Source organism: Electrona antarctica (assembly GCF_951216825.1).
Source record: "Electrona antarctica genome assembly, chromosome: 18".
Classification (NCBI taxonomy): Eukaryota; Metazoa; Chordata; class Actinopteri; order Myctophiformes; family Myctophidae; genus Electrona; species Electrona antarctica.
In genome coordinates, this window is record NC_136799.1 from 32,282,986 (window position 1) to 32,310,729 (window position 27,744).

Consider the following 27,744-nt stretch of genomic DNA (forward strand, 5'->3'; position numbering starts at 1 on the left):
GCTTAAGCGCACTGCATGGCTCTGCTTGACATTACATTTTCTATCGCCTGTAACATGTGGGGTTTAGCCACTTGACTACACACAGTACTACAGTAGGCTATGTGTAGTGTAGGCCTATAAATTATGGTTTTATTCAATTGCAATCTACCGGTACGTAGGCCTACAGTTTATAATGAAATCATTGATTTGTCCGCTGCTTCCCCTTGCTCAATCAGAACATGTAGTGGTTACACATGTGTGTTGATACGCCCCCTCTTACAATTAAATCAAAATGCATTGCCTGCAATGTTTATTGTTTACCATACTAAAAAAGGATAACTGCATGTTTGGTGGCGAGCCTTTCCAAAAAAATTATTAGCCTACTCCATTCATATACTATGGCGCAGCAAAATGAAGACGACGCATGGAGTTATAATAGCTGCATTTTCCTAAATGTGCTGTCACGGGTAATCCAATAATTATAAAAGAAATATAAAACATATGGCAAGATGGCTGAAATTCTCTAGATGATGATAAAATAGTAATTTAATTACGACATTTTTATATTTAAAAAGGCTTTAGGAAAAACGGGGTTGCTTCTAAATTCATTCATGCAGGAGGCCTTATGACACGTAAGGCTGTGCTCTATCTAGGTATTCTATGTCTATCTTGTCGTGTTTGACGGCGTTTCCCAAAAAATCACACCCGTGTGAACTGAGTGGTGTAAGGTTTTATATAGCATGATCAGACGTGGTCTGACGTAATGTCTGACGTAATGAAATCACACCCGGATGTGATTTCACAACTGGCTTTTTTTGTGCAGAAAAAATGAGCATGGTTGCTACGGTCATCCAGTTCACCCGGGTGTGATTTAATTACGTCAGAAATTATTTTGAACATAGCAACCATGCTCATTTTTTTCTGCACACAAAAGCCAGTTGTAGGAGTGGTTTACACCACTCAAAAAGGACATGGTGTCTGATTCGCTGCCCATGCAGCCAATTATGCAGCAGAAAGGCTTCTGTTTGCGGCCTAGAGGGCTACTGCGTGTGCGTAGAACTTTGCTCTTAGGAAGATGCGTAAGAAATCTGTACGGGAAACCCGGCCAATCATTGTCAATGGTGTTTTTAAAACAAACATTGAACTAAAAACAAACAAACATTAAACCTGTATATAGGAGGGGCTAGCACCCCTCAAAAATCAGACACGTACATGCAGATCTCGGGCTGATAGGCACTACTAGGCAGCGTGTGGGTGGGGCATGAGTGTTATGCAATGCAGAGTTTTACTGTAGCAGGACAGGACAGAAAGTGCATGGTGATACAGTACAGTATTGGCAGCCAGTATGCCACTTGCATTAAGTGTATTAAAGTGATAAATTGATAATCCTTTGGCTGGAGGCACTAGATTAGCCAGCAAGTGGTCACGTTGCAACTCAGTTGCAATGCAAAAGCATCCAACTCTAAAGGTACTGTACCTCAGATAGGTCTTAAGACACGTTTTGTTAAGACATCTTGATAAATAATTGTCTTAAAGAACATTCAGTGTTTGTACACAGAAGTGAGAGGTGTTGCAAAACAGATTCAAATCTGGCTCCACCCCCCCTCCCATCAAGCCATGTCACTTCAGGCTATGGGTTGTTGTTGCTGCTCAACTCCTGGTCCTGGGAGGGACACATCGGATATTTGCGTTCATATTGGCCATATATGGCATTAAAAAATTATGAATTTCTATCGAATATCTTAGTTACAATGAAATTGAGTTGAGTTTTTCTAAAGTTAACTGTAGCATTATCGCAATATCACACGGGTCCCGTCACGTGGTCACCAAGCCACTGAGATGCTGAATTCCCCTCTTGCACGCCTATCAACTCTGACCAGGAAAATGAGAAAGTAGCTTTCAACGTAAATTGTCGTTTATTTGTAATCGGTGCATATAAAAAATATATTCCCCCTCAAATGCCCCAGCCACTACAGCATCGTTCATGTGAACTACTTTGTCCACGCTTATTCATTGTAATGATCAAAATCGCTATGATGATCTGATCATATAGCGACGGCTCTGCGCCTCACACGGCCGGCGAGAATCCACGCTTCAACCTGCCAGGCAGGCGGATGCAGCCGCGGTCATCCGGCGGTGGTCTCACCATAGCGACTTCCACCATTTCAACAAATAAGCACAAACAAACCACTTCACATGAACGATATTGATGTAACCTGATTTGGTGGGGGATCTGATGTTCTGTCGGAAGCTCCCTAAACAGTATGTAGGCTAATGTTCCTATATATGACCATGCGTTAGTTATGCAAGCAGAATGAATTGGCCTAGTTTGTCACCATCAGTGGGGTCTGTCTTTCTGTCTCGTCTGTGGTTAAATTATGGTAAACAAGACCACTACGCTGATCAACATAACATTTATTCTGCATGCAGCCAGTAGGACAAGGAAGTCAATCACATGGTATTTTTCATATGTAGCGATGTGATTTTTGTGATTTATTTTGTGTGGGATTTATATATTTATCCAAATGTTTCAGTTTCACTCAAACTATCCTTTTACAAAGTTTGAATGGTATGGTGTTTACCATACTGTTATTGTACATGTTACCATTTTTAATAGTGAATGTTTTTCTATTTCTTTTGGTACGGAATCTTGCTTTTTGGCTGGGCTTTTTGTTTAGGGCCACCAAAAACCATGGTCTGACATTGGTTAATTTGAGAACTCCTCCTAATTGGGCTCCAGGCCCTTGGGGCAGGTTAGCTTAAGAAGTTCTTTTTGTAGTTGGGCTGTATGCTTCTTAAGTTCGGCAGCGTGGTGAGACACAGTGTGGCCAAAGGTCTTCTTGTCTGCAATCCACTCCTTGCACTGTGCCATGATCTCTGACTGTTTCAAGTAAAAGTGCTTGTGTATCACCTCTTTGAAACATGGGGAGGGATTGAGCATCTGCTCCAGCATGGCCCATTTGACAGTGGCCTGCCGGATGTTGGCGTCATACTGGCGGCACTGCGTGGTGCCGTTGGGGGTACCACGCATGGTTTCAAAACCTGGCTCGTTGAAGAAAGGCTCAGGCACCAAGATCAGAGACTGCAAAGACACCAGTACCTGTAGAAGGCTTGATGTCTGTGGATTCCATTTCTCTTCTGGTCTGCCCGACCAAGTGTTGAGAATACTTAAACATACTTTTCCGCTTTCATAAAGATTAGGGTTGAAGCGCACGCTTTGGCGTCCTGTTGTCTCCAAGTTGAACTGTGGAGGGGAGTTGGGATAATCCTGGGGAAAGAACACATCAAACTCAAAGCAGCCGTTGGCGTATGGAGAGTCGGCTGGGCCTGTGATGAGAACCTTCATGATGTCCAACCTTTCATCGTCACATCGGATAAACACACTGGAGGAGGAAGACAGAGGCAGAGAGGTGGAGAGCGTGGCGGCCTCCTGTGCCAGGCGGCGGGAACGAGCAGCACTGCTTCTATTGTTAATCATAGACTTGTAATGGTAGTTGACGTGGAAAGACAACGTTCCTGCATTGCCCTCATGGGCCATATCAAACATGTCGAACTGGAGCTTCTTCATGGCAGCAAAGTATTTCTCCTCTAGGGAGCCTGGAGTGGACTCCTTCTTTGAAGACTCTACAGGCTTCTTCCCCTGGGTGGCCTGGCGTATGTTGGCGGTAGCAGTGCAGACTATCTCGGCTGTTCTCTGGATGTCTGACACCAGCAGTGTCAAGCCGTCGTCGGGTTCTGCGTCTGACCTCATCTTTCTGCTCTTGCCTTTCTTTGAACTGAGGCAGTTAACTTTGTTTGAGCTGATGAGGCAGTTGGTGTACATGTCTGTGCAGGTCTTCATCTTGGCCAGCAGCATGCTGATTGAGGTCTGTCCTTTGGAGCACTCCTCCCACCACTCCTCCCCAGAAAGGGGCAGCAGTAGGGGAACCAGGGCTGTGCAGGTAGAGATGGCCCGCAGTAGCTCCATCAGCGCCCGGTACAGGCGCACGTGGCGGGCGATGTCCATCACAGAGTCGTTACATAGGTAGGAGGACATGAAGGGGATGAGGCAGGACTGCCTGAGCACCTCCTGCAGCACCGAGGGCCAGGTGTTGCTGCTGCTGTTTGTGTCCCCTGTAGGGGCACAGCCCCAGAGCCTTCCCCCAGAGCCTTCTGGATTGATGTAGCTGGTCAGCACCTGCAATAGGCAGATGACATAATCCTCTTGTAGGTGCTGTTTGGTATTTGTAAGAGCCTGCTTTGATGTGTCCATAACAGAATGAATATGTGGATCTGGATGGGTGGATATGTCCTCCATCTCAGAATCAGACTCAAAATAATAGTTTGTTGTATCATAGTCTGTGGGACAGTCTGCCTCTGAACTGAAGCCTGTTCCCTTGGGCCAGTACAACTGTTGCTCCTCAGTAGTATATCCACCATAACCACTGGACATCTGAGGCACCTGGCTGAGGGCTGAGACGCAGGACAGGATGTGATTGATGGCACCGATCTCAAGGGCCTTGCGACGCAACAACACGCCGTCATCCATGGTAAGGGGAGTGCTGTTGAACAGTTCTTGCAGCACATGGAATGGTAATGTGGGCAGCTCGCTGTCCAACGTGAACAGTTCTTGCAGCACATGGAATGGTAGCGTGTCGCTGTCCATCGAAGACCCAATGAAATGAGTTCCCTCTCGATCACATGGGATGCTCAGGGCCAGGCGCAACAGGTATCGGGCATGCTTCTCCTTGAGCAGGACGTCAGCATAGCCAGGAAGCCGCAGGAAGAGGCCAAAGGCGACCAGGGAGTGCTCGGTAATGGGTGACATGGTCTGCACTGACCGGGATAAAGTATATGCTTGGTGGTCCGAGGCGTTTTCGTATAGCCTTGCGTATTCGTTATTGCCATACTGCTGTATCGCATTAGGGTGGAGCATAGGCAGCCTCTCTGCGATGAGGGACAGGCCACCCATACCGGCAAACACATCCAGAGATGACTCGATGGGACTGGTCTCCAGGAGGGATTCGTCAATGGCCAGGTCCGGGCACTCGCCAAGCAGCGTCATGGGTTCATCCTTGCTCAGCTTGTCCTTGGAGCCCAGTTTGACCGTCAGGTCAATAGAATTGTAACCCATTGGCAGCTTGCGGTTGTACAGGAGGGTCAGCAGCTGGGCCAGGGTGAGGTCCGCTGGGAGGGGATAACCTGGAAGGAGTTTGTGGTAGATGTGGAAGAAATACGAGTGCTTCTTCATATCTTGTCCCCCCCTAGACTTTGTCCCCTTTCTTCCTTTTTCCTTCTTCATTTTGTCCTCTTTAATTAGCTTGGCTGTGATGTTTGGGGAATATAATACCTGGTCTAGGACCTCAGCCAGTGTTGTGGAGATGGACAGATGGAGGGTGCGGTACTTGTTGCCTGCTCCATACATGGGGTGCTGAATCACATGGTTGGTGGCGTTTTTGTTGAGTCCTTTGTACAGGGTAAAAGGAGACTGGACAAAAACTGTGACTATATCCAGATCCAATATGAGCTGCAAGAAATGCTTCTGGATGAAGCTTGAGATGTTTCCAGACACAGGCACATTCCCTTCCTGGGGAGCAGGTTGAAAGAGCTCACACAACAGCTGTGCCATAAGCCGCTGGTTGTTAGGGTGGCCAGAGATGCACTGCATGAAGAAGGCTATCGTGGCGTTCTCCAGAGTGTTGAGACTGCCACACTCACCCAATGCACCCGCTATGGCACTGGAGTGGCACAGCAGGAAGAGCAGGGACGTCCAAAGTGTGCTGGCCTCTGTTCCTCCTAACCAGTCTTTCATTGTGTGACTGTTACCCACTTCTGTCAGGAAGTGCAGCACCGGCACAGCCTGCTCTGGCGACAGAAGTGGTTGGGTGGGTGGGGTCAGGGCAGAGTGGGCCTCGTGGCGGGCGGTGGCAACTGTGGGAAGAGGCAGGTCGGCACTGGCTAAGAGGCCACAGCAGAGCTGGTACAAGCTCTGAACCAGCAGGGAGGGGAAGCCAGAGTCTAATAGCTGCTTAATGGCCCTCGGGGTCTGTGAAGCAGCTGCAAGTGTCGCCAGCTGTGACACAGACAAATTAACCGGTGGTCTTGCATTCTCTGAATCATCTGTGAGTCCCTCACAGCTGGCTGCAGTGGTGTTTGCCTGACAATGGCTGGCGCTTGGTGCCACAATGCCCATCCAGGACAAGAGCAGGGAGAAATAATGTGGGTTGATGTGGCACATGGAACACATGAGGCTATCTACAGCCTTTTTCATTGTGTCAACAGGCAGTGACGTTGACCAGTTGTACAGCAGCTCAAAGAGTTCTCTGTCCAGCAGCGCAGGGAGGTCATAGTCGACATTGAGCTCATAGCTGTGCCACAAGATGGCCGCAACACAGTGCAGGTGGGAGGGTGAAGGCTTGGGGAGGCCATACTGCTTTAAAGAGGAAGAGGCTGAACCGGTGCTCATATCACGGACCCATTGTAGAAGCACCTGAACCCTGTCTTTGGTGTCAGGATCCTGGGTGGTACTAAGCTGGAAGAGGATGTCTATGGTGGAGTCTGAGGAGGGAACGTTGAGTCGTCCAAACAGTAAATCACTGTCCATAGCAGCAGGGTTAGCACCAAAGGTTGCCATGTTGCAAGCTGTCCTGACAATGGCTTGTGTTGTGCAGGTCACTTGTGTTTTACAAATCAACTGGACACCACACCACCCGTGTCATGGACCGTTGCCTAACAACGATGATTTACACTTGCAGTGGTGATCTCCATATATGGTAATCCGGGAACACACAGTCATGGTATCTCCATACAATATGTGCTTGTGACGTGCTGACTTGCGCTGGTGTCATGCATATTCATATTTGGGCTGCGGTTACCACGTTATTGCGCTGACAATGTGTCATGTCGCGAATGTCCAGTCCATATACCGTAACAGATATACATGAACTGTATATACAGTACATACAAAAATAGGCTACTACTACTGCAAGATACTATTGAATTGGACCAGCACATTATGGTGCATGATATGGTACACTGCTACAGTATTCCTTGGCAAACTTGTGCAAAGCCCTCTTGTCTTCAAGAAAAAAATGTTTTTTTTCTTCAATCATAAAGTAGTAATTTGATAGCCTGTTTTTGAGGGGCCCCTCCAATATTCAACTATAGTGTAGATTCTTGTCCTAACACAAACATTAAATGCCATTGACAATGAATGGAGAATTTACATCATATGTGTCTGAGCAATTATTGTGTTAACACAAACATTAAATTCCATTGACAATGAATGGAGAATCTACGTCATATGTAGACGAGGAAATCGGCTATTTTGTCCTACTTACTTACTTAATCCTCTTCGTGCTGGATAGCACATAAGGGGCTCCCTTTTCGTTTGATTATTCTAAATACAGTATTTGGGGATTTATCAGTGGGGAAGGGGTGTTCCCCCACTAAAGTTGGCATTTTGGTTACCTTGTGGTTAAATCACCCCTGTTACCCGTTACATTATGCATAGGTGTGGTTTGGGCGTTACAATAATTAAACCAATCACCGTGCCACATGCCATTGCCTTTAAGAGATCCCTTATCCGTTGAAGCTATATTGCTTCATAGCCTTACGGTCTATAGCCCATGGAAGAGTGATGTGTTGCTGCCTTGAAGTCTCACTTGTGGCTACAACTTGGGTCCATTCTGCAAACATGTCCAATCCACATCCACCTTCTGAACTTGATCACATTTGACAGTGGGGTCAGGCCTGTTCTCCTGTACAGGTCTTCAATGGAGACTGTCGTGGGCCAGAATATCCTCAGTATTCTCCTAAGGCATCTTCTTTGGAATACATCCAGCTTGTGACAGACAGATGGCCGGTGTCACTTTCCACGACTCTGCCCCATACAGGAGAACCCCCAGGATGATATACTCAGTTTGGTCTTTATACTGATCTTGCCTGATCTCCATATTGATTTTAATATGGCAAAAGATCCCCGTGCCTTACAGATCCGACTTTCTACATCTGCCCCTGATTCCCCATCTATAGCTTGCTTCCAAGGTAGATGAAATCCTGGACTTCCTCCACATTTTGAGGGGCGCTAGCCCCTCCTATACACAGGTTTAATGTTTGTCTTTAGTTCAATGTTTGTTTTGTAAACGCATTGACAATGAAGGGAAAATGTACGTCATAATGTGTCATTAAGTCATATTGTCTCTTTATTGTTAAAGGCGTTTAATGTTTGTGTTTGCACCGTTTGTTTTAAGTCACCATTACAACACCTAATCAACATGAGTTAGACTTTAATATATTAGCGCCCCTCACTTCACACGGGTGTGATTTTTATTATTTATGATGAGGGGCTGGTTGGTTTTCGGGTTTAACTTAATACGTTTCGTCGTCCTACACAAATATTAAATTCCCATTGACAATGAATGGAGAATTTCCGTCATATGTGTCTGAGCAAATCGACATGTTACGCCAATGACGCCATGATGATGTACGATGATACGAGTGCCCCTCACTTCACACGGGTGTGATTTTTCTAGTTCTCTTTGAAAAAAGAAAAACAATTGATTATACTGTAATGGTCATGAACAGACTCACGGTATTAGGTATTAATGCCATGTTTTCGTTTCATACAATCAATTAATGTCTCCTTTCTCCCTCCTGCCCTTCCACTCTCTTTCAACAGTCAGAACATGAGTCATCCCATGCAAAGACAAACACTTGCTCACGCTGTGAACTGCTTTGGTCCCTAATGGTCAATCAATGTACTGTGAGCAATTGAGAGAGAGTGGATTGGGGGTGTCATGGATTGGATGTGGGGGGGGGGGGGGGGGGGGTGTCATGTGGCTGTTATGCAGGATTTCTCAAATCGCCCAGCAGTAGACTCAGTTCTACTTTAGTATATTATGTCTGTAATATTATATTTGCAAGGTAAATAATTAGTTTCTATCACTAGAGATAGTGTCAGTTGAATGTGATTAAGTGACTCTTTCTCTTCCACAGATGCTCTGCCATTTGGCTCCCACTGTTCATTTGAAGGGGATGCGTGTGGCTGGTCCGTGGCCCGTCAGCACTCACCCTGGAGGAGGCTCGCAGGAGATGAGCTGATGGAGAGACAAGCAACACATGGCATCACACTGCAGAATACACCGGGTGTGTGTGTGTGTGTGTGTGTGTGCTCGCGTGTGCGTGTGTGTGTGTGTGTGTGTGCGTATGGGTACGTGCGTATGTGTACGTGCATGCTCGCGCATGTGTGTGTGTACATGCGTGTGGTACAGCATAGTCTTGAGCTACACCTCTACTCTCATAGTAAAAATGGCAGGTCTACGAGCTAAAAATGCAGTCAAACTATTAACAGACACTTCACCCATTTTCAATCTAATCACTCACTAATGCTCAATCTAAGATGGCACCATTTCTGCCTATACTCCTCTGCATCTCAGAGGAGAAACGGCCTAACAGTGACATTATCGGTAAGCGCGTGGGGTCATTTAAGAACAAGATTTTCAAACTTAAAATGTTAGTTGATGCGAGAACAATGTGTCTGTGTCAGTGGCGTATCCAGGAATTACGTTTTGGGCAGGCAAGATATGTGTTCATTGTCGTCTCCCGCGCACAATCGTAGCACTAAAGGTTTTCAAAGAGATATACCTGCCAGACGAGTAGGATACAAAGGCTGAAAGGCATGCATTTACATTCCAATGGGTGATTGAGGGTCGCACTCTACCGCAACGGCCAATCAGCTGTCCATTAATAGTTCTCAGATCTTGTTTTTGTCCTCTTTTTTTCTCATTGTATGGATTTTGGCCAGACAAGAAATTGATTTGGACAGGCGGTCGCCTGCCCTCGCCTTATTGTAGATACGCCTCTGGTCTGTGTGTGTGTGTGTGTGTGTGTGTGTGTGTGTGTGTGTGTGTGTGTGTGTGTGTGTGTGTGTGTGTGTGTGTGTGTGTGCGTGTGCGTGCGCGTGTGCGTGTGCGTGTTGGGGGTGATACTCAGATACTCAGATCCTTTTCTGCACTTATTTTCAGATTTGGGGGAAACTCCATTCCATGTCCCATTGTAATCTGCTAATGGGGTGTGGAGAGATGCATGTAACTGTATGCACTAACAAAAATGATCACCAAAGTTTCCTTTTCCACGTTTCTCATATTACCAAAATGTCAAAAGTAATTATTTTCTGGCTTTATTTTTGGTTTTCTAAACATTAAGGATAGCCTAAGGGCTTTAGTGCAGGAATGCTTTGTGAGATTACTGCCGTTAGCCGTATGAAATTACATAACTGATGTGAGCACGTACAGAATCTAGAACTGTACTGTACTGCATTGGAACGCTGGCTCAAAGTGGCTTTATTTTAAACCCACTTCCGTACGTGGACATCATTTAATAGTTTCATTTTATGGCTTGTTGGTTGTGGTCCAGCTTGATTCAGCATCAAGCCGAGACACTTCAGTATTTATTGTTTCAGTGATGGGGACTGAAAAGCTCAACAGCCTTCCCCTGTACAATATCTTGTCAACAGCAATATATAAAAACTCCATGTCTCCGTTAGCTTTCCACTGTGTTACATTTCTTTCACTCCCCCAGGGCATTTCCTGTTTCTGCCAATACGGCCGAGTGATTCCCATCAGGAGGCATCGGTTCAAAGCACTTCCTTCCCCTCGCCAGTGTCTACCAATGCCTGTCAGGTCAGTCAGTGACTCATTTTGTGTTATATGGTAAAGCAGTGCTTTGGCTTGAATTTGCATGGATCAATCAATCAATCAATCAATCAATCAATCAAAGACTTAATCATCGCACAAAAACATTGTATTCATCCTTGTATTGCATTTAATTTGTTTTCACAGCTACGCTTTTCCATCTACGTATTTGGAGAGTACAACGGTACCGTGGTGGTGGCTGTCAAAGAGAATGGTACGGCCACCTCACCTCTGGTCTGGGAGAGAAACGGCCAGTGGACAGATGACTGGCAAGACATCACTCTTCAGCTGACTAGCCTTCATCGTGGGTAAGAGAAGGACCATAGAAAAGAGGATGGAGGAGAGTCACTGGTGATCATGTTGATGGCGTGGAAGAGGCAGAGGTGGGAAGTAACTAGTAAATACAATAACGGCCGAGCTAGTTTCTGCACGTCTGTGCGTGGAATTTACTGCGCGCGTACAGCACGTTTGGAAAGATCCAATGTATGTCAATGATATGCCGGCTACACCAGATAGACCGGATAGCGCGGGCCCCGGATCGGTTCTATTTTGTACGTGCGTATGCCCCCACGCGCACGTATTATATTGTCTCCCAAATGGAGACAGTGGAGCAAATCTGCGCGCACCAACAGATCTGGTGTAGCCAGCAGCATTTCGCATGCGCATTATTTTCACGGACTGTGCATACGTACGTCACACGCACACGCGCTCGGTGTAGCTCGGCCGAAATGGGTGTGTCCAACTTCCAGTGCCTGTCTGCCATGCAGTTCTATGGTAAAGACGTGCTGGAACGCTTCTCTTCCAAGCATCCGAGCATCGCGATTCAGTGCTCTTGGCGTCTGCCCTAATTTTGGCGCAGGTAACTTGGTAATAGTTCAGGCTCAGAATGAAGTCCAGACAGTCTTGCAGTCATACACCCTCCCATCACATATGGCTATGGAACAACTGCACGGTTTATTTTAGCAGACCAATGCTCATTCTTACATGTTCAACAGCTCTTAGTGGTGCTACCACGTATGACATCTAGTCCGTGAACAGCCTCCTCCCATAGTAACATTTAGGTATTCACTTGTGAGCTGGTCGCTCAATGCTGTTTTATGGTATGTTCTTAAGGGTTGGTTGTGATCTCAGAGTCTGGGTCATGATTGCGCAGTATACTACTACTCAGTTAGGGCTCGTTGTCTGAGTTAGGACGAGCTAGCATGACGACGCCACTCTTCCATATCCATATATGAGATTCCTACATTGACCTGATGTCAGCACTAGATATCTGTGTGCATGACACAGATTACATGTGTTAAAGACTTTGTATCATGGTAGACGTGTTGGCTCCTAGAGGGGGAGAACTTACTGGCAATGCCTCTGGACATTGCCTTGCAGTTATTGCACATAGCCAAAATGCAATAATAATATTAGGCTTGTCATTGTGGATGGGAAATGGGGTGTGTAAATTGGAAGTCACGTTAAGTTTAGCATGAGGGAGAGGGTCTACCCTCTACAGGGGATTACTCTCTCTTTCTCTCTCTCTCTCTCTGAAACTGTGGTGTGACAAAATAAAAACTGGTTCGAATTTGATTGATGTTGACTGATGTTTACATCTAATGGATGTGTTTTTCTCCAGGTTCCATGTGAAGGTCACAGCTCGGTGGGATCATGGCTCCAATGCTGACATTGGACTCGACGACGTCGCCATCGGGGCGGCATGCTTCGAAACAGGTAGCCATCACAACATGACAGACTCCACTGTGTAATGGGTTGAACCCAGGATAAGTTCATGCTGTGGATTAATTCTGTGAAATCACATTACAAGCTCACAACTGAGAGTGTGTAGGTTTGGAGGGACCGTTTATAAACAGTACTGTCATCCATGGTTTTCACATGTCACAGTTGAGGCGCTAAATCGAGCTGTCCTCGAAGCATCGTGGTATGATCAACTCCCTTACTGGGTGTAATGGAAATAGAGGCTTCAGCCAATTATGCTGACTGGTGATGACTAACCGCTAACCGCTGTTTTTCACTAAGGTCTGGAGGCGTCTCCAATAGCGCCATGATAGAGCCTCTCTATGATTGTTTCTGAGTGGAGGACAATCCACCCAGAATCCTTCACTGTGGGAGGCGGCACCGCAATCGCACCATAAAACAGCATGCCATCATAGCAGTGCCAGCATCATTTATTATAGTGCTAGTGTGTACGACTCTGTTCCGCACCAGTGCCACTCTCAATGAAGTTTGTCGTGACATTTCCTTTGTTTGATTGGGTGTCATAATGTTCTACCCAGATGCTCTCTCCCTGTAAAACGGCCAGGAGACAGTGCCTTCGTGTTTTTGTTTGTGCGGTTAATCGGGGAACGCTTTAGGAGGAGGGGTGGTTACACTGAGCACTGATGGCGGTCTGCGGAGATTCCGCCGACGCACAGGCGCCAGTTCGGCGCGATTGGAACGTGAATTCCTATGCGATATCAGGGTCTATTCCAGAATCCTGTTTTTGATTGTGAGCTTAAAGTTGCTAACATCTTCATGATGTCCTTTCTACGCACACGTAAACGACTCACTTATCTCATCCACCCCCTTTTTTTGTTTTTACTCTTTTCATGTGTCCTTTTATCTGCCCTACTATCTCCATTTGAATTCAGCTCAAGTATACCATTTTCATTCATAAGGTACCTCGTCATTCTTTAAAGAAACCGGCAAAGAGGCATTTATAAGGCTTGTGTTCTACAGATGGATGGATGTGTCTAGCAGTGTAATACTTTTCTTTCCTACATCTGCCTCTCCCACTCTTGTATTTTCTCTCTCCCTCTCTCATGTTGTCTGTCTGCCTCCCTCCCTCCCTCTCTCTCTCTCTCTCTCTCTCTCTCTCTCTCTCTCTCTCTCTCTCTCTCTTCCCCCCCAACCTCTCTCCCTCCCTCTCTGGTTTCCAACCCCCCCGCCTCCCTCCCTCCCTCTCTCTCTCTCTCTCTCTCTCTCTCTCTCTCTCTCTCTCTCTCTCTCTCTCTCTCTCTCTCTCTCTCTCTCTCTCCCCCCCCCCCCCCCCTCTCTCTCTCTCTCTCTCTCTCTGTCTCTCTCTCTCCCCCCCCCCCCCCCCCCCTCTCTCTCTCTCTCAGATCTGAACTCCCTGCTGCTCAGTCACAGATTCTTTCATGACATGGACTCGATGGGGGACCTAGAAGATTTCTTAAGTCCTCTTCCTGAGCCATCTGCCTCAGGTATGGAATGTGAGAGATTTGTGAGAGATTTCCTCAGAAGGTGCCCACTATATCAATGAGACTTACTGGTGGGCCATGAGGATTTTGTAAGTGGGCCCCCAAATAATAAAACACTAAGATTGTAATGATAATATAACATTAACAAACAAAAATAGTATGAAAGGTTTTCTTTAAAACCTTGAAAAGTATACTATATTTATTAGTTCCATTGATCCAAGCTGAAACAAAATCAATTGATTCACCATAACATGCTCTGAAAATGCATGTGGCCCACCCATCTGACCACTTAGCACGCTTAGGCTGCCATGTTAAGTGGTCAGATGAGTGGGCCACGAACGCTTTTGAGTGTGTCCGCTATTGGCTCTACATTTATGCACCGGGTGCTGTGTATTAACCACATAAACCCTATGCACTTCGTTATACATGAAATTGCAAAAAGGCAGACCTTTGAGCTTTTAGATCGACTATTTCCGCCCAATTTTCGCCTATTTTTGCTGAATGTTGTACCTATTACGGCATTCCCAGAATAGGGACGGCAGGGCTCATGTGGTTAATGTGATTTCCTTTGATTTCGCTGAGCAGATGTCAGTAGCAGCGCTGTAATGTGCGACATCGGGTGTTCATTTGTTGTTGTGTGTGTGTGTGTGTGTGTGTGTGTGGGGGGGGGGGGTGGCGGCGGGGGACTTTTATTTTTTACTTTCTCTGTCCTTTTTTTCATTCGGTTAAGCTATTGATACTGCCCTGTCTTCAATCATTCCTTCCCCATGCCTTCCGTCCGTCCGTCCAGTCCTTCCTTCCTTCCTTCCTTCCTTCCTTCCTTCCTTCCTTCCAGTCTATTATGACCTTCATCAGGTATCATGATGAAACGTTGTAGCCTAATAAACTACTGCTGTAAGTGAAGTGACTTACATTTTTTTCTCATTGTTGCTGCTCCTACGCACCTGTCCGAGTAGGTGTGCAAGGACTTTTCTCTACAAAATCTTCTCATTCATCCACATAAATGACTCTGTACTGTATCTGACTGTTTCTCAACGCTGGGTCTGTGGACCACTAGGACCGACCTGAGAAACCAAGGTTGAGAAAGCGTGTGCTGTATGTGACCTTCCTCCTGGGTCTCTCTGCAGAGGATTCGTTGATGGAGTGGTGGTTCACCTCCTGCGGTGCCAGCGGGCCTCAGGGTCCCACCCAGGCCCAGTGTGACAGCGCCTACCGAAACACCAATGTCAGCGTCACCGTGGGGAAGGACCCCCCCCTTAAAGGAGTCCAAGTATGGAGGGTACCTGCCACCAACAGATACACGTAAGTGAGGATAGTTGTGACACTACAGTATAATCATCACTTGGTTCTCAGCGTGGCATCCGGGGACCCACAGAGGCTCCTTCTTGAGCGCGTTAACCACTTAAACCTAGGTTGTGTGGTGTCCCTCAGGGCTCTATACTAATGTCTGTTCTGTTTTCTGTTATTGTACAATAGCCACCGTGAGCTGTTTGATCGACTATTTTTAGCTAAAGCTTTCCCCACAATACGGATCTGGGGTTTAAGTGCGTCCCTAGCTAGCTTAAAATTTAAATTGTCCTTCAAATTAGTTTCATTATTTTTCTATATACATCCATGCATCCATCCATCTTCAACCGCTTATCCGTAGTCGGGTCGCGGGGGCAACAGCTCCACCAGAGTGCTCCAGACTTCCCTCTCCAGAGCACTGGGGGATTCCGAGACGTTCCAAGGCCAGTGAGTCGATGTGTTTCCTCCAACTGCCCCGGGGTCTCCTCCCAGTAGGACGTGCGTCGAGGACCTCCCTAGGGAGGCGCCCGAGAGGCATCCTAACCAGATGCCCGAACCACCTCAGCTGGCTCCTTTCCAGGCGAAGGAGCAGCGGTTCTACTCCGAGTCTCTCTCGTGTGACTGAACTTCTCACCCTATCTCTAAGGGAGATGCCAGCCACCCGTCGAAGAAAACTCATTTCGGCCGCTTGTATTCACGACCTTATTCTTTCAGTCATGACCCACACTTCATGACCATAGGTGAGAGTAGGAACGAAGATTGCTCGGTAGACGGAGAGCTTTGCCTTCTGGCTCAACTCTCTTTTCGTCACAACAGTGACAGTGTATATTATATACATAATGTACATTATATCCAGTTTTATCCTAATGCCAGTGAGTCCATTTGCAAAGCAATGATGCCTGAACAGAAGGCAGAAGTAGATGCTGTTTCTTTTTTACATTCTAGCGCCATTATCATTTTATTTTTCTACCAATGACATATGTCGTTCATATGTCCTAAGCACTTTGGCAATTGAAGGACATTTTGACATTTGCTGCATGAAATGAAATTATTACTATATTTACCCAGGGTATCTGGGCTAAGCTCAAGAACTTGTTTCCAGCCAGGCCCTGCTCATAGAACACATTTCATCGTAGTGGTTCAATGCCTTGTTCAAGGGCACTTCAGCGGTGGTAATTTTTTTAACGTGTCGGACCGCTGATTCGAACTGGCGACCTTCCGGTATCAAGACCGATCCGCTATCCGTTCGGCCACCGCTGCCACTAATGACTCAGACCAGGCCCGGGTGACAGACAGAGGTGTGACTGAGTGCTTAGGGACTACATTATTCTATTCGCCAAATAAGCCCAAGGCTTTGAATTATTTTATTGTGTTAGCCAAGCCAGTCATGGGACCTCATTATCAGACCTGTTACAGTACAGTATTTGTGCTGGGGACAGAGAAACAACAAGAGGAGAAAGGAGTCTGTAAAATAGATCTTGGAGTTAAATTGTTAAATTGTTTGTGCCCGATTCATACTTAGTCGCACGTTGGTGTTACGTGTCGGAAATAGCCAACCGCAAGCTTGTAGGTCTGCTATTTTCGGTGTGTGTGGAGGAGCTGTCGTGCGATGGTGCATAAATTAAGCTTCACGCTTGGTTTAATTTATTTGTCAGCTTTCAATTTCATAGTGTTCCATTTCTAATTTTGTCTACTCATTTCTTTGTGTCATAACTTTACACTTGTTTATACTGTATCATGTATGTATGACTTCTCTTTCCTGATTGGATAAAATTTGTGAGATTTTCTGTTTACTAAAATAGCAGATCTACAAGCTCACAACGCGTCGCTATACGACGTGTCGTGAACTTGTAGATCAGCTATTTTCACTACTTCTTGAAGGCTATCTCTTCTAATTCATGGCACTTTTTATCTATGAAATTATTTAAAAAAATGTTTTCCTGTTATTTGTTTTGGGAGTGGGGGGATTATTAAAACACATTTCGAGCCATACACATTTATAACCGGTTGAGAAAACCCAGCACTTTAATGCCAATCCCGTGTGTGTAAAAAGGGAAAAAAAAGTTGCATAGCGATGAACCGCGCTCCATAGAGTCTTGTAATGGCCGCGATCTTTAGCGGCGTTTATCTCGGAATTGAAGCTCAGATGAGGTGATATGAGATGAGGCATGATATTAGGATGTCAATAAAAACGTTGCTCGCACGTTGCTCCGTGTAGCAGATTAGCGTGTTTCATGCTAGTGAAGGGTCAGATTAGCGTGTTTCATGCTAGTGAAGGGTCAGATTAGCGTGTTTCATGCTAGTGAAGGGTCAGATTAGCGTGTTTCATGCTAGTGAAGGGTCAGATTAGCGTGTTTCATGCTAGTGAAGGGTCAGATCGAGCGACGGAAACAGAGGCGGCTGTACTGTACATGGACATCTTTTTATCCCTCTTCGCCAAATCTCCCAAAATAACTGATCTACGTACAAGCTCACAGTCATAACACGTCGCAACATGACATGCGTTGTGAGCTTGTACATCAGCTATTTCCAACCTGTCTCAACCTACTGTTCTATATCACACTGCACTATTTCTCAGCGTGGTATAGCATTTACCCTACCCCCCTTAGACAGCACTTCTTAGACTTATATAGCATTTGAAACAGACTTATAGCATGTCATGTAGACAGCACAATAAGTGCATTGTATGTAGTCATAGCACTTCATAGTATATATGTACAGCATAGTATAGCATATATGTATAGTTTATATGTATAGTGTCATTATATAGATATGTTCTAGTTATAGTTTATATGTATAGTGTCATTATATAGATATGTTCTAGTCACGTTCTTAGCTTACGCATGTTTCGCGATAAATGCATTTTACGTGATGTATTCCCATGCTTTTTGTTCTTGCTTAATGTAAGTCGCTCTGGATTAAGAGCGTCTGCTAAATGCCTAAATTGTAAATTGTAAATTGTATAGGCAGGCCGAGGGCAGAAAAACAACATTCCTGTAATGCTTTACTCCCCATGTGTTGCTACTCGTAGCTCAGCTGGTCCACGCTGACAGAGGCTGATCTGTGTGTTGCCCCCCAGGGTCTCTGCCTATGGCGCCGCGGGAGGGAAAGGAGCTAAAAACCACAACAAACGCTCCCACGGTGTCTTCATATCAGCCATCTTCCCTCTGGAGAAAGGAGACCTCCTCTATATCCTTGTGGGCCATCAGGGAGAGGATGCCTGCCCTGGGGTGAGGAAGGGGAGACTGGAGGGAAAGAGGAGAGGACAGGGGGGTTAAGGGGCTTCAAATCAAAAGCCTCATTAAATATAGACAGTTTCTGAAAACGTTTGAGAATTGTCACCTATAATGACATGCCCAAAATCAGGACACCAGGGTTATTGTGGTTTTAAATACCAGTTTAAAAACACCTGGTCTGAAGAAGAGGGCTTGGAGAGGTGATGAAGAACACTTACAGGAGAATTAAACCAGCCCTCTAGACGTATTCGTCATTTGTCTTCCCCCACTGCACCAAATCTCTTTGCCAAAAATAGTTCTACAAGCTCACAGCGCGCCATGTTGCGAGCTTGTAGATCGACTCTTTTTGGTGAAGGTTCCCCCAGATAATGGATGCTGGGGTTCAAGTGGTTAAAGACGGTCACTGCTTATTGTTGTAGATCAGGGGTACCCAAAAGGTGTTTAAGTTAAATAACTCCGAAACTACAAATCATTTCAAAGTAAAAAGTTCCAGCATGTGTCTCCACAGTAAGCTGAATTATAAAAAGTGTGAATGGAGTTTCTAGGTGAAAGTGCTTTTTTGACGTGCCAATATCTGCCATTGAGCCCCATTGTGAATTTCTCAAATTTGAAAGCACTATATTTCTAAAACTATGAAACATTTCAAAGATTTATTTTCCGGCAAACATGTCCACCGTAAGATGAACCTAATTAGGTTTGAATGGGGTTTATAGGTGTAAGTATGTAGGACTAGTAGCATGCCAAAGTTTGTGCTATTGCCATTGAGAATGCATTGGGCGTTTAAGTTAAATACGGGGGGGACATATTTTGACAGCAGAAACTGCCTGTCATAATTTCTCCCCCCTCCCTATTCCAAAGCCCCCCCAGGTACATTATATATTTAAACTATTTTCAGCAATGGTACACTTATTTTTTCAGTGGGTAGATCTTGTTGAGCTGGTCATTTTGAAAGTAGATCTCACGTCATAAATGTGTGGGCACCCCTGTTGTAGATCATGTGTTTTCTAAATGTCTTTTGTATATCATGGATGGATGTTAGATATATATATACAACGTTTCGGCTGAGGCCGAAACGTTGTATTGTTTTCCGCTCAGCTTTTAAAACGGTGTGCGGTCTCCTCTTTCCTTTCTAAGTTATTATTTTGGATCCTGCACCCGTTGAAATTTGTGGATGTGCGTGCACCTCTTGACCATTGCATGTGTGTGTGTCTCTCTCTCTCTCTCTCTCTCTCTGTGTTTCTCTGTGTGTGTGTGTCTCTCTCTCTCTCTTTCCCTCTCTCTCTCTCTCTCTCTGTGTTTCTCTGTGTGTGTGTGTGTCTCTCTCTCTCTCTCTCTCTCTCTCTCTCTCTCTCTCTCTCTCTCTCTCTCTCTCTCTGTGTATGGGGCGTAGAGGAACCCTCTCACCCAGAAGATCTGCTTGGGAGAGTCATCAGTGATTGAAGACAGCCACCGGGGGGAGGGGCCTGCCGAGTGGGCGGGCGGTGGAGGCGGCGGAGGCGGAGCCACCTATATTTACAAGGTGACAAAGAAAATAAATGCACAATAAATAAACAATAACCCATTCTGGGCGGAACCCCTTTTGGTGGTGTAAGCATTATGTTATACTTTAGCTATTGAAAAATAGCAGATCTACAAGCTCATAGCGCGGCACCGAGTGTGTCCCTGGAACATCATATTTTCAGATGGGGGTCGGTGGCCAATTAAATATATTGTTGGGGGTCCTTGACATGAAAATGTTTGAGAACGACCGACATAGAAACATGGGTTTTTCTGAAAACTGTCAGGATTTAGAAGACATTTGTAGAATTGTCCTCAGGTCGCTTATTACTAAGTTTTGGGGTTGAGTATTTTGTCCACTGCTGCACTGTTTCTACATGCTGATAAGCAGGAATGTCTACATGCATTCTGTAAAGGATTCATCGCAGGAATGTCTACATGCATTCTGTAAAGGATTCATCGCAGTCTCTGAATCTATGTCATGCGTGTAAATATACCGTAAGCAGAAGAGAAGAGGTCAGCTGTGTTGCCAAGTCTGCTTATTATAAGCAACTTTGGGCTTGTTTTCCTGTAAAGACTGTAGTAAATACTGGTAGTTGCGTGTAGTTGCTTATTTGGGCTTGCTTCAGTTTAACCACTTTAACCCTACCAGCTATTGTTGTGACCCATTGTGACCTGTTGTGGCCCGTTGTGAGTTTGTAGAGCTGCCATTTTCTAAAATCTTGAAAAGAAAATGTAAAAATCTAGCTTTTTAAAAAAATGTTACAATACAAATCTTTTATGGGGGTCTCTGGCACTATATATTTTCAGATCGGGGTGTGCGGAAAAATACATATTAATTTGGGGGTGGTTTATATGAAAATGTTTGAGAATCACTGCCCTAAAACAACATTAAACAATAAATCATGCCACATAACGTTCCAGGGAATTATAATCAGAACTGATTCTCTCAACTTTATTGTCCCATCACACAATTAGATATACCGGTATGCAAAACGGACACTGGTGTAATCTACAAGTAGGTGACCTTACTTAAGTAAAAGACCTGAGTGCATCTTGGACCACTGTGTTGATAGATCGAAGGAGGTGAGCTGTTTCCTCTGTTGATCGCGGCTGGTGGAGGAGGTAATGCCTACCTGGAGGACCCAGAGACCAGTATGGACCAGATTCCCCTGGAACAGTATGAGAACGACACCATAGCAGCCAGCAGCAACGGACTGACCGGCTCCGCAGGTAACTGTGTTTCTCTTACCTTTAATGGACTGGTAAATGGACCACATATAACGCCTTTTGTAGTCTTTTCCAACCACTCAAATGCATTTGCCCAAAATGACCTGTCCCCTCCATATTTGGTGGAATCCTTTATGTCCCAACAAGAGCCCTGAGATTGGCTAATCAGTCTCTCCTGATTGTGCCCGACACACATTTCAGGACCAGAGGAGACCGCGCTTTCGCTGTGGCCGGACCCAGTCTCTGGAACGCCCTGCCGCTCCATGTACGCTCTGCTCGGTCATTGACGGCAGTCAAATCCTTATTAAAGACTAATTTTTTCTCAATCGCTTTTAATGTCTATTAAGTTTACCGTGGCCCTTACAGCCTACCTATGTATGCCCATGTACCCACGTAATGCTTATTGTCTTTATATGTTGCTCTCTGACACTTTGAGTTAATGCTTTTCCTTCCTCTTTGCTTCTATCTATATTGTATCCTCTTCTTCTCTTTTTGCCTCTATGTATGTTATTGCTCTGTAATGTGAAGCACTTTGGTTCGACCTCGCTCGTTACAAATGTGCTATACAAATAATGTTTGATTTGATTTGATTTGATTTCACAATTCCCATTCAATTCAATTCAACAGGCTTTATTGGCATGACATTTGACCAGTGTTGCCAAAGCACAATTACAATTCACATGACAACGACAGAACAACGTTACACATCATTACACGTTTATGCAGTACACACTGACAGCCGAAGAAAGCCAGGGATTGAGCCAGGAACCTTGAGACACTGCTGCCACTACGAATAAGTTATAGAAGAGAAGATAAATAAGGGAGAGGATTGAGAGGAGAGTAGACAAGAGGAGAGAAGAGGAGAGGCGAGGTGAGACGAGGAGACAAATTACCAATACAATACAATTACTCTGTTCCCCATGGTCTGTTAATGCAGAATCACAGCTGTTGATGTTGTTGACGAACAAGCTGAAATGTAAGAATCTCACTGGAGAATTGAATGTAATATATCCATACTCAGTCCTAGATAATCTTGTCATTCGAGGGCTTGGAGTGCGAAGGGCTTAAGTGAACTTTTCCGAATTGTAGCCGACAGAAGAGTTCATTGATTGTAATTACTGTTACTGAATTAGAAAACAACATATTTTAGCAATCTATACTTTTATACAGATTAGGCTTCACAGAAAGTGTTTTTTTTTTATAACTTTATTTATAGGATTTTCAATTTTGGTAGACAAACAACCCCACATATACCCCACCCTCCCTGGTTCCATCACACAAGAAGACAACAACAACAAAAGCAACAATAATAAAACCATAAACCACGATAATAATAATAATTAAAAAAAAGGTAATAAAGGATATAAATAATAAATGAATAAAATAATAAATAATAAAATAAATACAATAAAAATTGCCTTTTACTAGATTAAGGGGCTACACAGTGAACCAACCAGACTCTAACCAGACAGTAGTACAATTGATAAAGGAAAATAGGTTACCACACAACCAATTATCACTATAAAACATGACAAGCAAAAATGAAAAACTTTGAAAGAGTTAAGAGTGTACATCGTTTCTAGAAATCAAGGGAAACATGTAGGAAAACATTTATAACAGCTAAGATACCGCATCAAAAGATAGTGAAAGGGTGAATTCAATGAAAGGGGACCAAGCCTAAATTGTAAATTGTAAAATGTAAGCCTTTACAAATTTCTGGCGAGATTTGTTGTATCTGAGCTTCTCCAACTATAAAGGATAGAACATCCTTGACCCAACTTGTGAATGTTGAAGGTTTATCGGATTTCCAATTTCTTATGGTGTTTTTAATTAATGAAAAGCTCTCCTGTAAAATTGTGCTGTGTGCTCCAAGCTCTCTCTCAGATTTCAATGGTGCTTCATTGTAAATACAGAGCACACTGCATCCCGAGAATGACATAAGCCTCTGTTGATGGTTGGAGTACATGTCATATAAAAAGCTTTCACAGATAATGATGAGACAGCGCTCACAGGGCTGTCCATGGAAAGTAAAAGGTCTTGAACAGCTTTGTCTGTGATACATATGTATACACACATCTTTCATTTCTCCGAGAGGTAGTCATTTCAGTCCGCTCGCAGGGAATGTCAGATGAAGGCCAGGAGTGGATTAGTTTGTCTTGAATACACACCAATGCAGCAGTGGCGGTGGGAGAACTACTCACATTTTGTACTTAAGCCAGGGCGGCGGTGGCTCAGGGGTAGAGTGGCTGGATGGTAACCGCAAGGTTGCCAGTTCGAACCCGTGCTCCCCCAGAGATAATGTCGAAGTGTCCTTGAGCAAGACACTGAACCCCAAATTGCTCCTGATGTGCTGGTTGGTGCCTTGCATGGTTTCCGCTGCCATCGGTGTGTGAATGTGTGTGTGAATGGGTGAATGTAATGCACAATCTCTGTAAAGCGCCTTGGATAAAGGCGCTATATAAATGCACCATTTACCATTTACCATTTGTCATTGCCACAATGTAGAAATACAAAAGTATTTGCATTAAAATATACGTAAATACTGAAAGTAAATGTACTAATATTGCAGAATGTCCCATTTCACAAGTTTGCAAATATACTTCATAAACATCTTTTGAAAATAGCTAATCTACAAGCTCACAGCGCGTCGACAAATAGCCTAAGTATGCATAGGACTGAAGTGGTTAATGCATGTTTTGTAATAATAATGTAAATCTACAAAGTAAGAGGAGTAAAAAGTACAATATTTGCCTCTGAGATGTAGTGGAGTAGAAGTAAAAGTATTAAACGTGAGTAAGACACACACACATACACGCACGCACGCACGCACGCACGCACGCACGCACGCACGCACGCACGCACGCACGCACGCGGCATGACCTCTGAGAGCAGTACATAATGGCAGCGGCGGCCTGTCTCTCCTCTTGGAAAAACGTCATCTGGAAAATTCTCTGAAAATCCTCCTTGACCAGCAGAGTCCCAGCATAGAATATATCTGTCAGCTCATCTTATTGAAACCATGGTGGGCCTGTTTAGATACAGATCTGTGTGTTTGTGTGGGAATTCAAAACCTGAGTGTCCTGCTTGGGAAACCTGGGAATCAATCTAATCGATGCACACAGGATAACTCCAGCCACAACTGCACCACACCACACAGGAAAGACATTTCTCAAATCCGGGTCTCTGGGGGGCCACCACTCTTTGTTACCACTCTTTGTAATCCTGTGTGTGTGTGTGTGTGTGTGTGTGTGTGTGTGTGTGTGTGTGTGTGTGTGTGTGTGTGTGTGTGTGTGTGTGTGTGTGTGTGTGTGTGTGTGTGTGTGTGTGTGTGTGTGTGTGTGTGTGTGTGTGTGTGTGCGTGTGTGTGTGCGCACGCGTGCGTATGTTTTTATCTCTCTGTCAGGTGGAGGTGGAGGGTGGAAGGACATCCCTATTATCTACCCGAGGGCTGGCAAGGCTCTGGTTGAGGGGGCAGAGGGTGGACACTCGTGCCCGCTGGCACTGTCCAAGCTCAGCTGGCCCACCTATGGAGGCTTTGGGGGCGGAGGAGGTGCCTGCAGCGCGGGAGGAGGTGGAGGAGGGTACAGAGGTAATGGAAATGGATAGATAGAACCTTATTGATCCCTGTGGGGAAATGCAGCTGTCCTAGCAGCACCGCAGTGAGCATGAAGCAGTGGAGAGATTCAACATTCAAACTAAGGATTATTGAGTACTTAATGTAATAAAGATTAGAATAAAAACAAGTAGACCAGACATTATCAGACATTATCTAACCTAGCCATCTTCACTTGGACTGACTTGGTCAGCATAATATATAAACTATTAATACATATAAATATGTAAAATCTATCACCAGTAATATTAGCATACATACAGTATATTGTCCATTAATGGCTATACAGTACTGTACATTTCCAAGGGGCGGATTAAAAAAATGCCTCTGGTGATAAACCCGCCCCATATTTGCATACTGGTTGCTGATTGGTCCCTCGCTGCTTCGGAGGGAGTGAAATCCAATCACAATCACTGAGCGGTGCCAGACCAAAATTTATTTCCAGCCTGTTATATATATTGTATATTTCTTCATATCAAGACTTTACATATTTATATTTATTATTATTTATAGTTGTACTACGATGTTTCACCCCTGATCACTGTATTTGTCCTGTTTGACTGTCTATCTCTCTTAAATTTTCGTATGGGATTCACCTGTTTCCTGAGCCTCCGGCTTATTTGTTCTTCTATATTTTATGTGTGGGCAGCTTTTACTTTGTTTAGATACGATAATGGAGAAACCGGAATAAGAGAGTGTCTACCATCACTCCCCACCAGAGATTATCACAGGGCGATTTAGAGCAAACCAGAGAATCTAGAGTACAGTGCATGATCCCCTCGGAGAAGAGGCCACATTCATGGCTGACTTCTCATTGCCTGTGACTTATAAAGTGACAGTAATTGTAGATCAAGCATGCTGTTTCACTCTAATCACTATGCTAGCGGGTGGTACACAGTAAAATCCTCAGTGTTATAAATAAGTCCCATAATGGCTTAAAACACACTATGACGTGGCAGACAAAACTCTGTTAACCTTGTCCACATGGCAACGCAGAAACAGCATTTAAAAAAACTGTCTGAGGTTTCCAAAAAAGTCTGTTTACAATGGACTAAAACATGTGGACAGGGCCTCAGCAAGCTCAAAACACACGTTGTGAGCAACATAGACGTCAATGGCGGTGAATCGTTGGATTTGAAATGGATGTCAATGGCAGAGTTAATTTGGAATATTAAAATAACGTGGATTGTTTTCAGCTGCATCACTTTAGAGAATTTTACTGTAGGCTGATTTAAAGTGGTAACAGGAAGTTGTTTTCAATTCAATCCTAGGGGGTGATGCGGCGCTGACTGATGACATCACAGCAGATGGTCAGGATGGAATCTCTTTCGTCCACCCGATGGGGGAGATCTTCCTGCAACCTCTTGCAGGTGAGACCGGAACCACAGAAGTGAAGTAATGGGTTTTAAAGGCTTTGTTGCAATACATAATACCTCTGATAGAGATGACTTTATTATCCACGAGGAAAACTTGTTTTTCTCAGGTCAATGCAGGACGCTGTCCTTCGGTGTGACAGCTTCTAGTTTCATACAAAGGGCTTTAGTGGTTAAAAGCACCGTCGCGACACATTGGTCAAACAACCTGCATGCTTTGATGTCCCTGACCTCGTTCCCAGGCTTAAGGACAACACATAATGTTGCACCAGTGTTGTTCGTAGCCTGAGCACTTTTAGAGGAATCATCATGTGGTGTGCACTGCATGCCCAACGCTGACTGAATTATCTGAAATAGCCGTATACCATTGTAAACATCTCCTATTATTTCCAAAGCAAAGAGACATTGTCTGTGTGAACATTAAGCTCTTGGAGGGCACATTTCTCTCTTAAATAGTTGATCCATGGAAGGCTTCAGGGGGGGGGGGGGGGTGTGTGTGTGTGTGTGTGTGTGTGTGTGTGTGTGTGTGTGTGTGTGTGTGTGTGTGTGTGTGTGTGTGTGTGTGTGTGTGTGTGTGTGTGTGTGGGTCTCTCTCTCTCTCTCTCTCTCTCTCTCTCTCTCTCTCTCTCCCTCTCACTACGCATGTTTACCTGTTTCTGTCCATCTGTCTCTGTGAAAGTATTTACGTATATAATGTTGAACAAGCACACACTCCTCCCCAGTCCCCACATACAATTATTTTTCACCTTTCCTGGGGAACTGTGATTTATATATCTGTTCGCATATAAAAGTCCATGTGTTTGTTTGCGCAAGTCCCTGCCATCTGATTCTCATTATTTAGACAGAGGAGGGGATAGAAATGGCTGCGGCCAGTAGTTAACTAATTCACAGCCTCACGGAACCTGTTGCCCGGGGCTCCGCAGTGTCTCTGCGTCCGCTGAACCAGGAGGACAGGAGGACAGGCGTCCATTGTCACCCGTCTGTCATTTGTGGTTGTAGCATGAGTTGCCACTGGCCCCGTTTACGCAGACATATAGACACAAAAGCTGCCTCTGTCGTGCATGGACATGAGATGAACTCAAGATTTTATCACTGTTGGGGGTCGGAAACCTCATATGTGCAAAACCGTTTCTTCAGGTAATTAGGGGGAAACAAAGAACCTGTGTTCCAACTTCCAATGGATCCAGTGTAGTTATTGTTTATTCACAACAAGCTCTTATTAATAATACTTTTCATTGGACAGACTTAACCACTTTCACTTTCAAAATGTAAAAACGAAACAGCAAAAATAGTTGATCTACATGGATATTTTCACTACTTTTTTGTGACCCGGTTGTACGACAAAGTAGAGCATTAATGTACAGGGAAGAAAACTAAAACAAACATAAAAAAATCACACCTGTGTGAAGTGAGCGATGCAACTGTACAAATGTATTGTTATAGTTACTGTACTGTACTGTGCTCTGTACTGTATTGTAGTGTACTGTACCTTGATTATTTTTGGAGAAAATCTTTGAGAAATGACAGAGTTACCATGTGGGGGTCCCCGGGGGGTCCCCAGAACATCCCAGGAATGCGCCCAGGGGGCCGGCCCGGTTCCAGCGGACGCACATATAGGGACACACATAGCTGCGTAATGGAGCGGAGGCACCG

General features: G+C 44.8%; 2 protein-coding genes across 2 annotated transcripts in view; both read left to right on the forward strand.

The window, feature by feature from the left end:
• The window catches only part of LOC306941851 (tyrosine-protein kinase receptor-like), a gene marked incomplete at its 3' end in the record, with an annotated part of 47,792 nt that extends 45,662 nt beyond the window's left edge, over window positions 1–2,130 (forward strand). The window contains exon 7 of the mRNA XM_079527489.1: window positions 2,033–2,130. Coding sequence (XP_079383615.1) covers window positions 2,033–2,130 — 98 coding nt within the window. The remainder of the gene's footprint in view (window positions 1–2,032) is intronic.
• ltk (leukocyte receptor tyrosine kinase) overlaps window positions 1–27,744 on the forward strand; it is a gene marked incomplete at its 3' end in the record, with an annotated part of 48,915 nt that overhangs the window by 1,755 nt on the left and 19,416 nt on the right. The window contains exons 2-12 of the mRNA XM_079528247.1: window positions 8,956–9,105; window positions 10,540–10,640; window positions 10,800–10,960; window positions 12,274–12,368; window positions 13,757–13,858; window positions 14,983–15,157; window positions 18,222–18,372; window positions 19,769–19,897; window positions 20,952–21,108; window positions 24,509–24,694; window positions 25,990–26,088. Coding sequence (XP_079384373.1) covers window positions 9,060–9,105; window positions 10,540–10,640; window positions 10,800–10,960; window positions 12,274–12,368; window positions 13,757–13,858; window positions 14,983–15,157; window positions 18,222–18,372; window positions 19,769–19,897; window positions 20,952–21,108; window positions 24,509–24,694; window positions 25,990–26,088 — 1,402 coding nt within the window. The 5' untranslated portion in view covers window positions 8,956–9,059. The remainder of the gene's footprint in view (window positions 1–8,955; window positions 9,106–10,539; window positions 10,641–10,799; window positions 10,961–12,273; window positions 12,369–13,756; window positions 13,859–14,982; window positions 15,158–18,221; window positions 18,373–19,768; window positions 19,898–20,951; window positions 21,109–24,508; window positions 24,695–25,989; window positions 26,089–27,744) is intronic.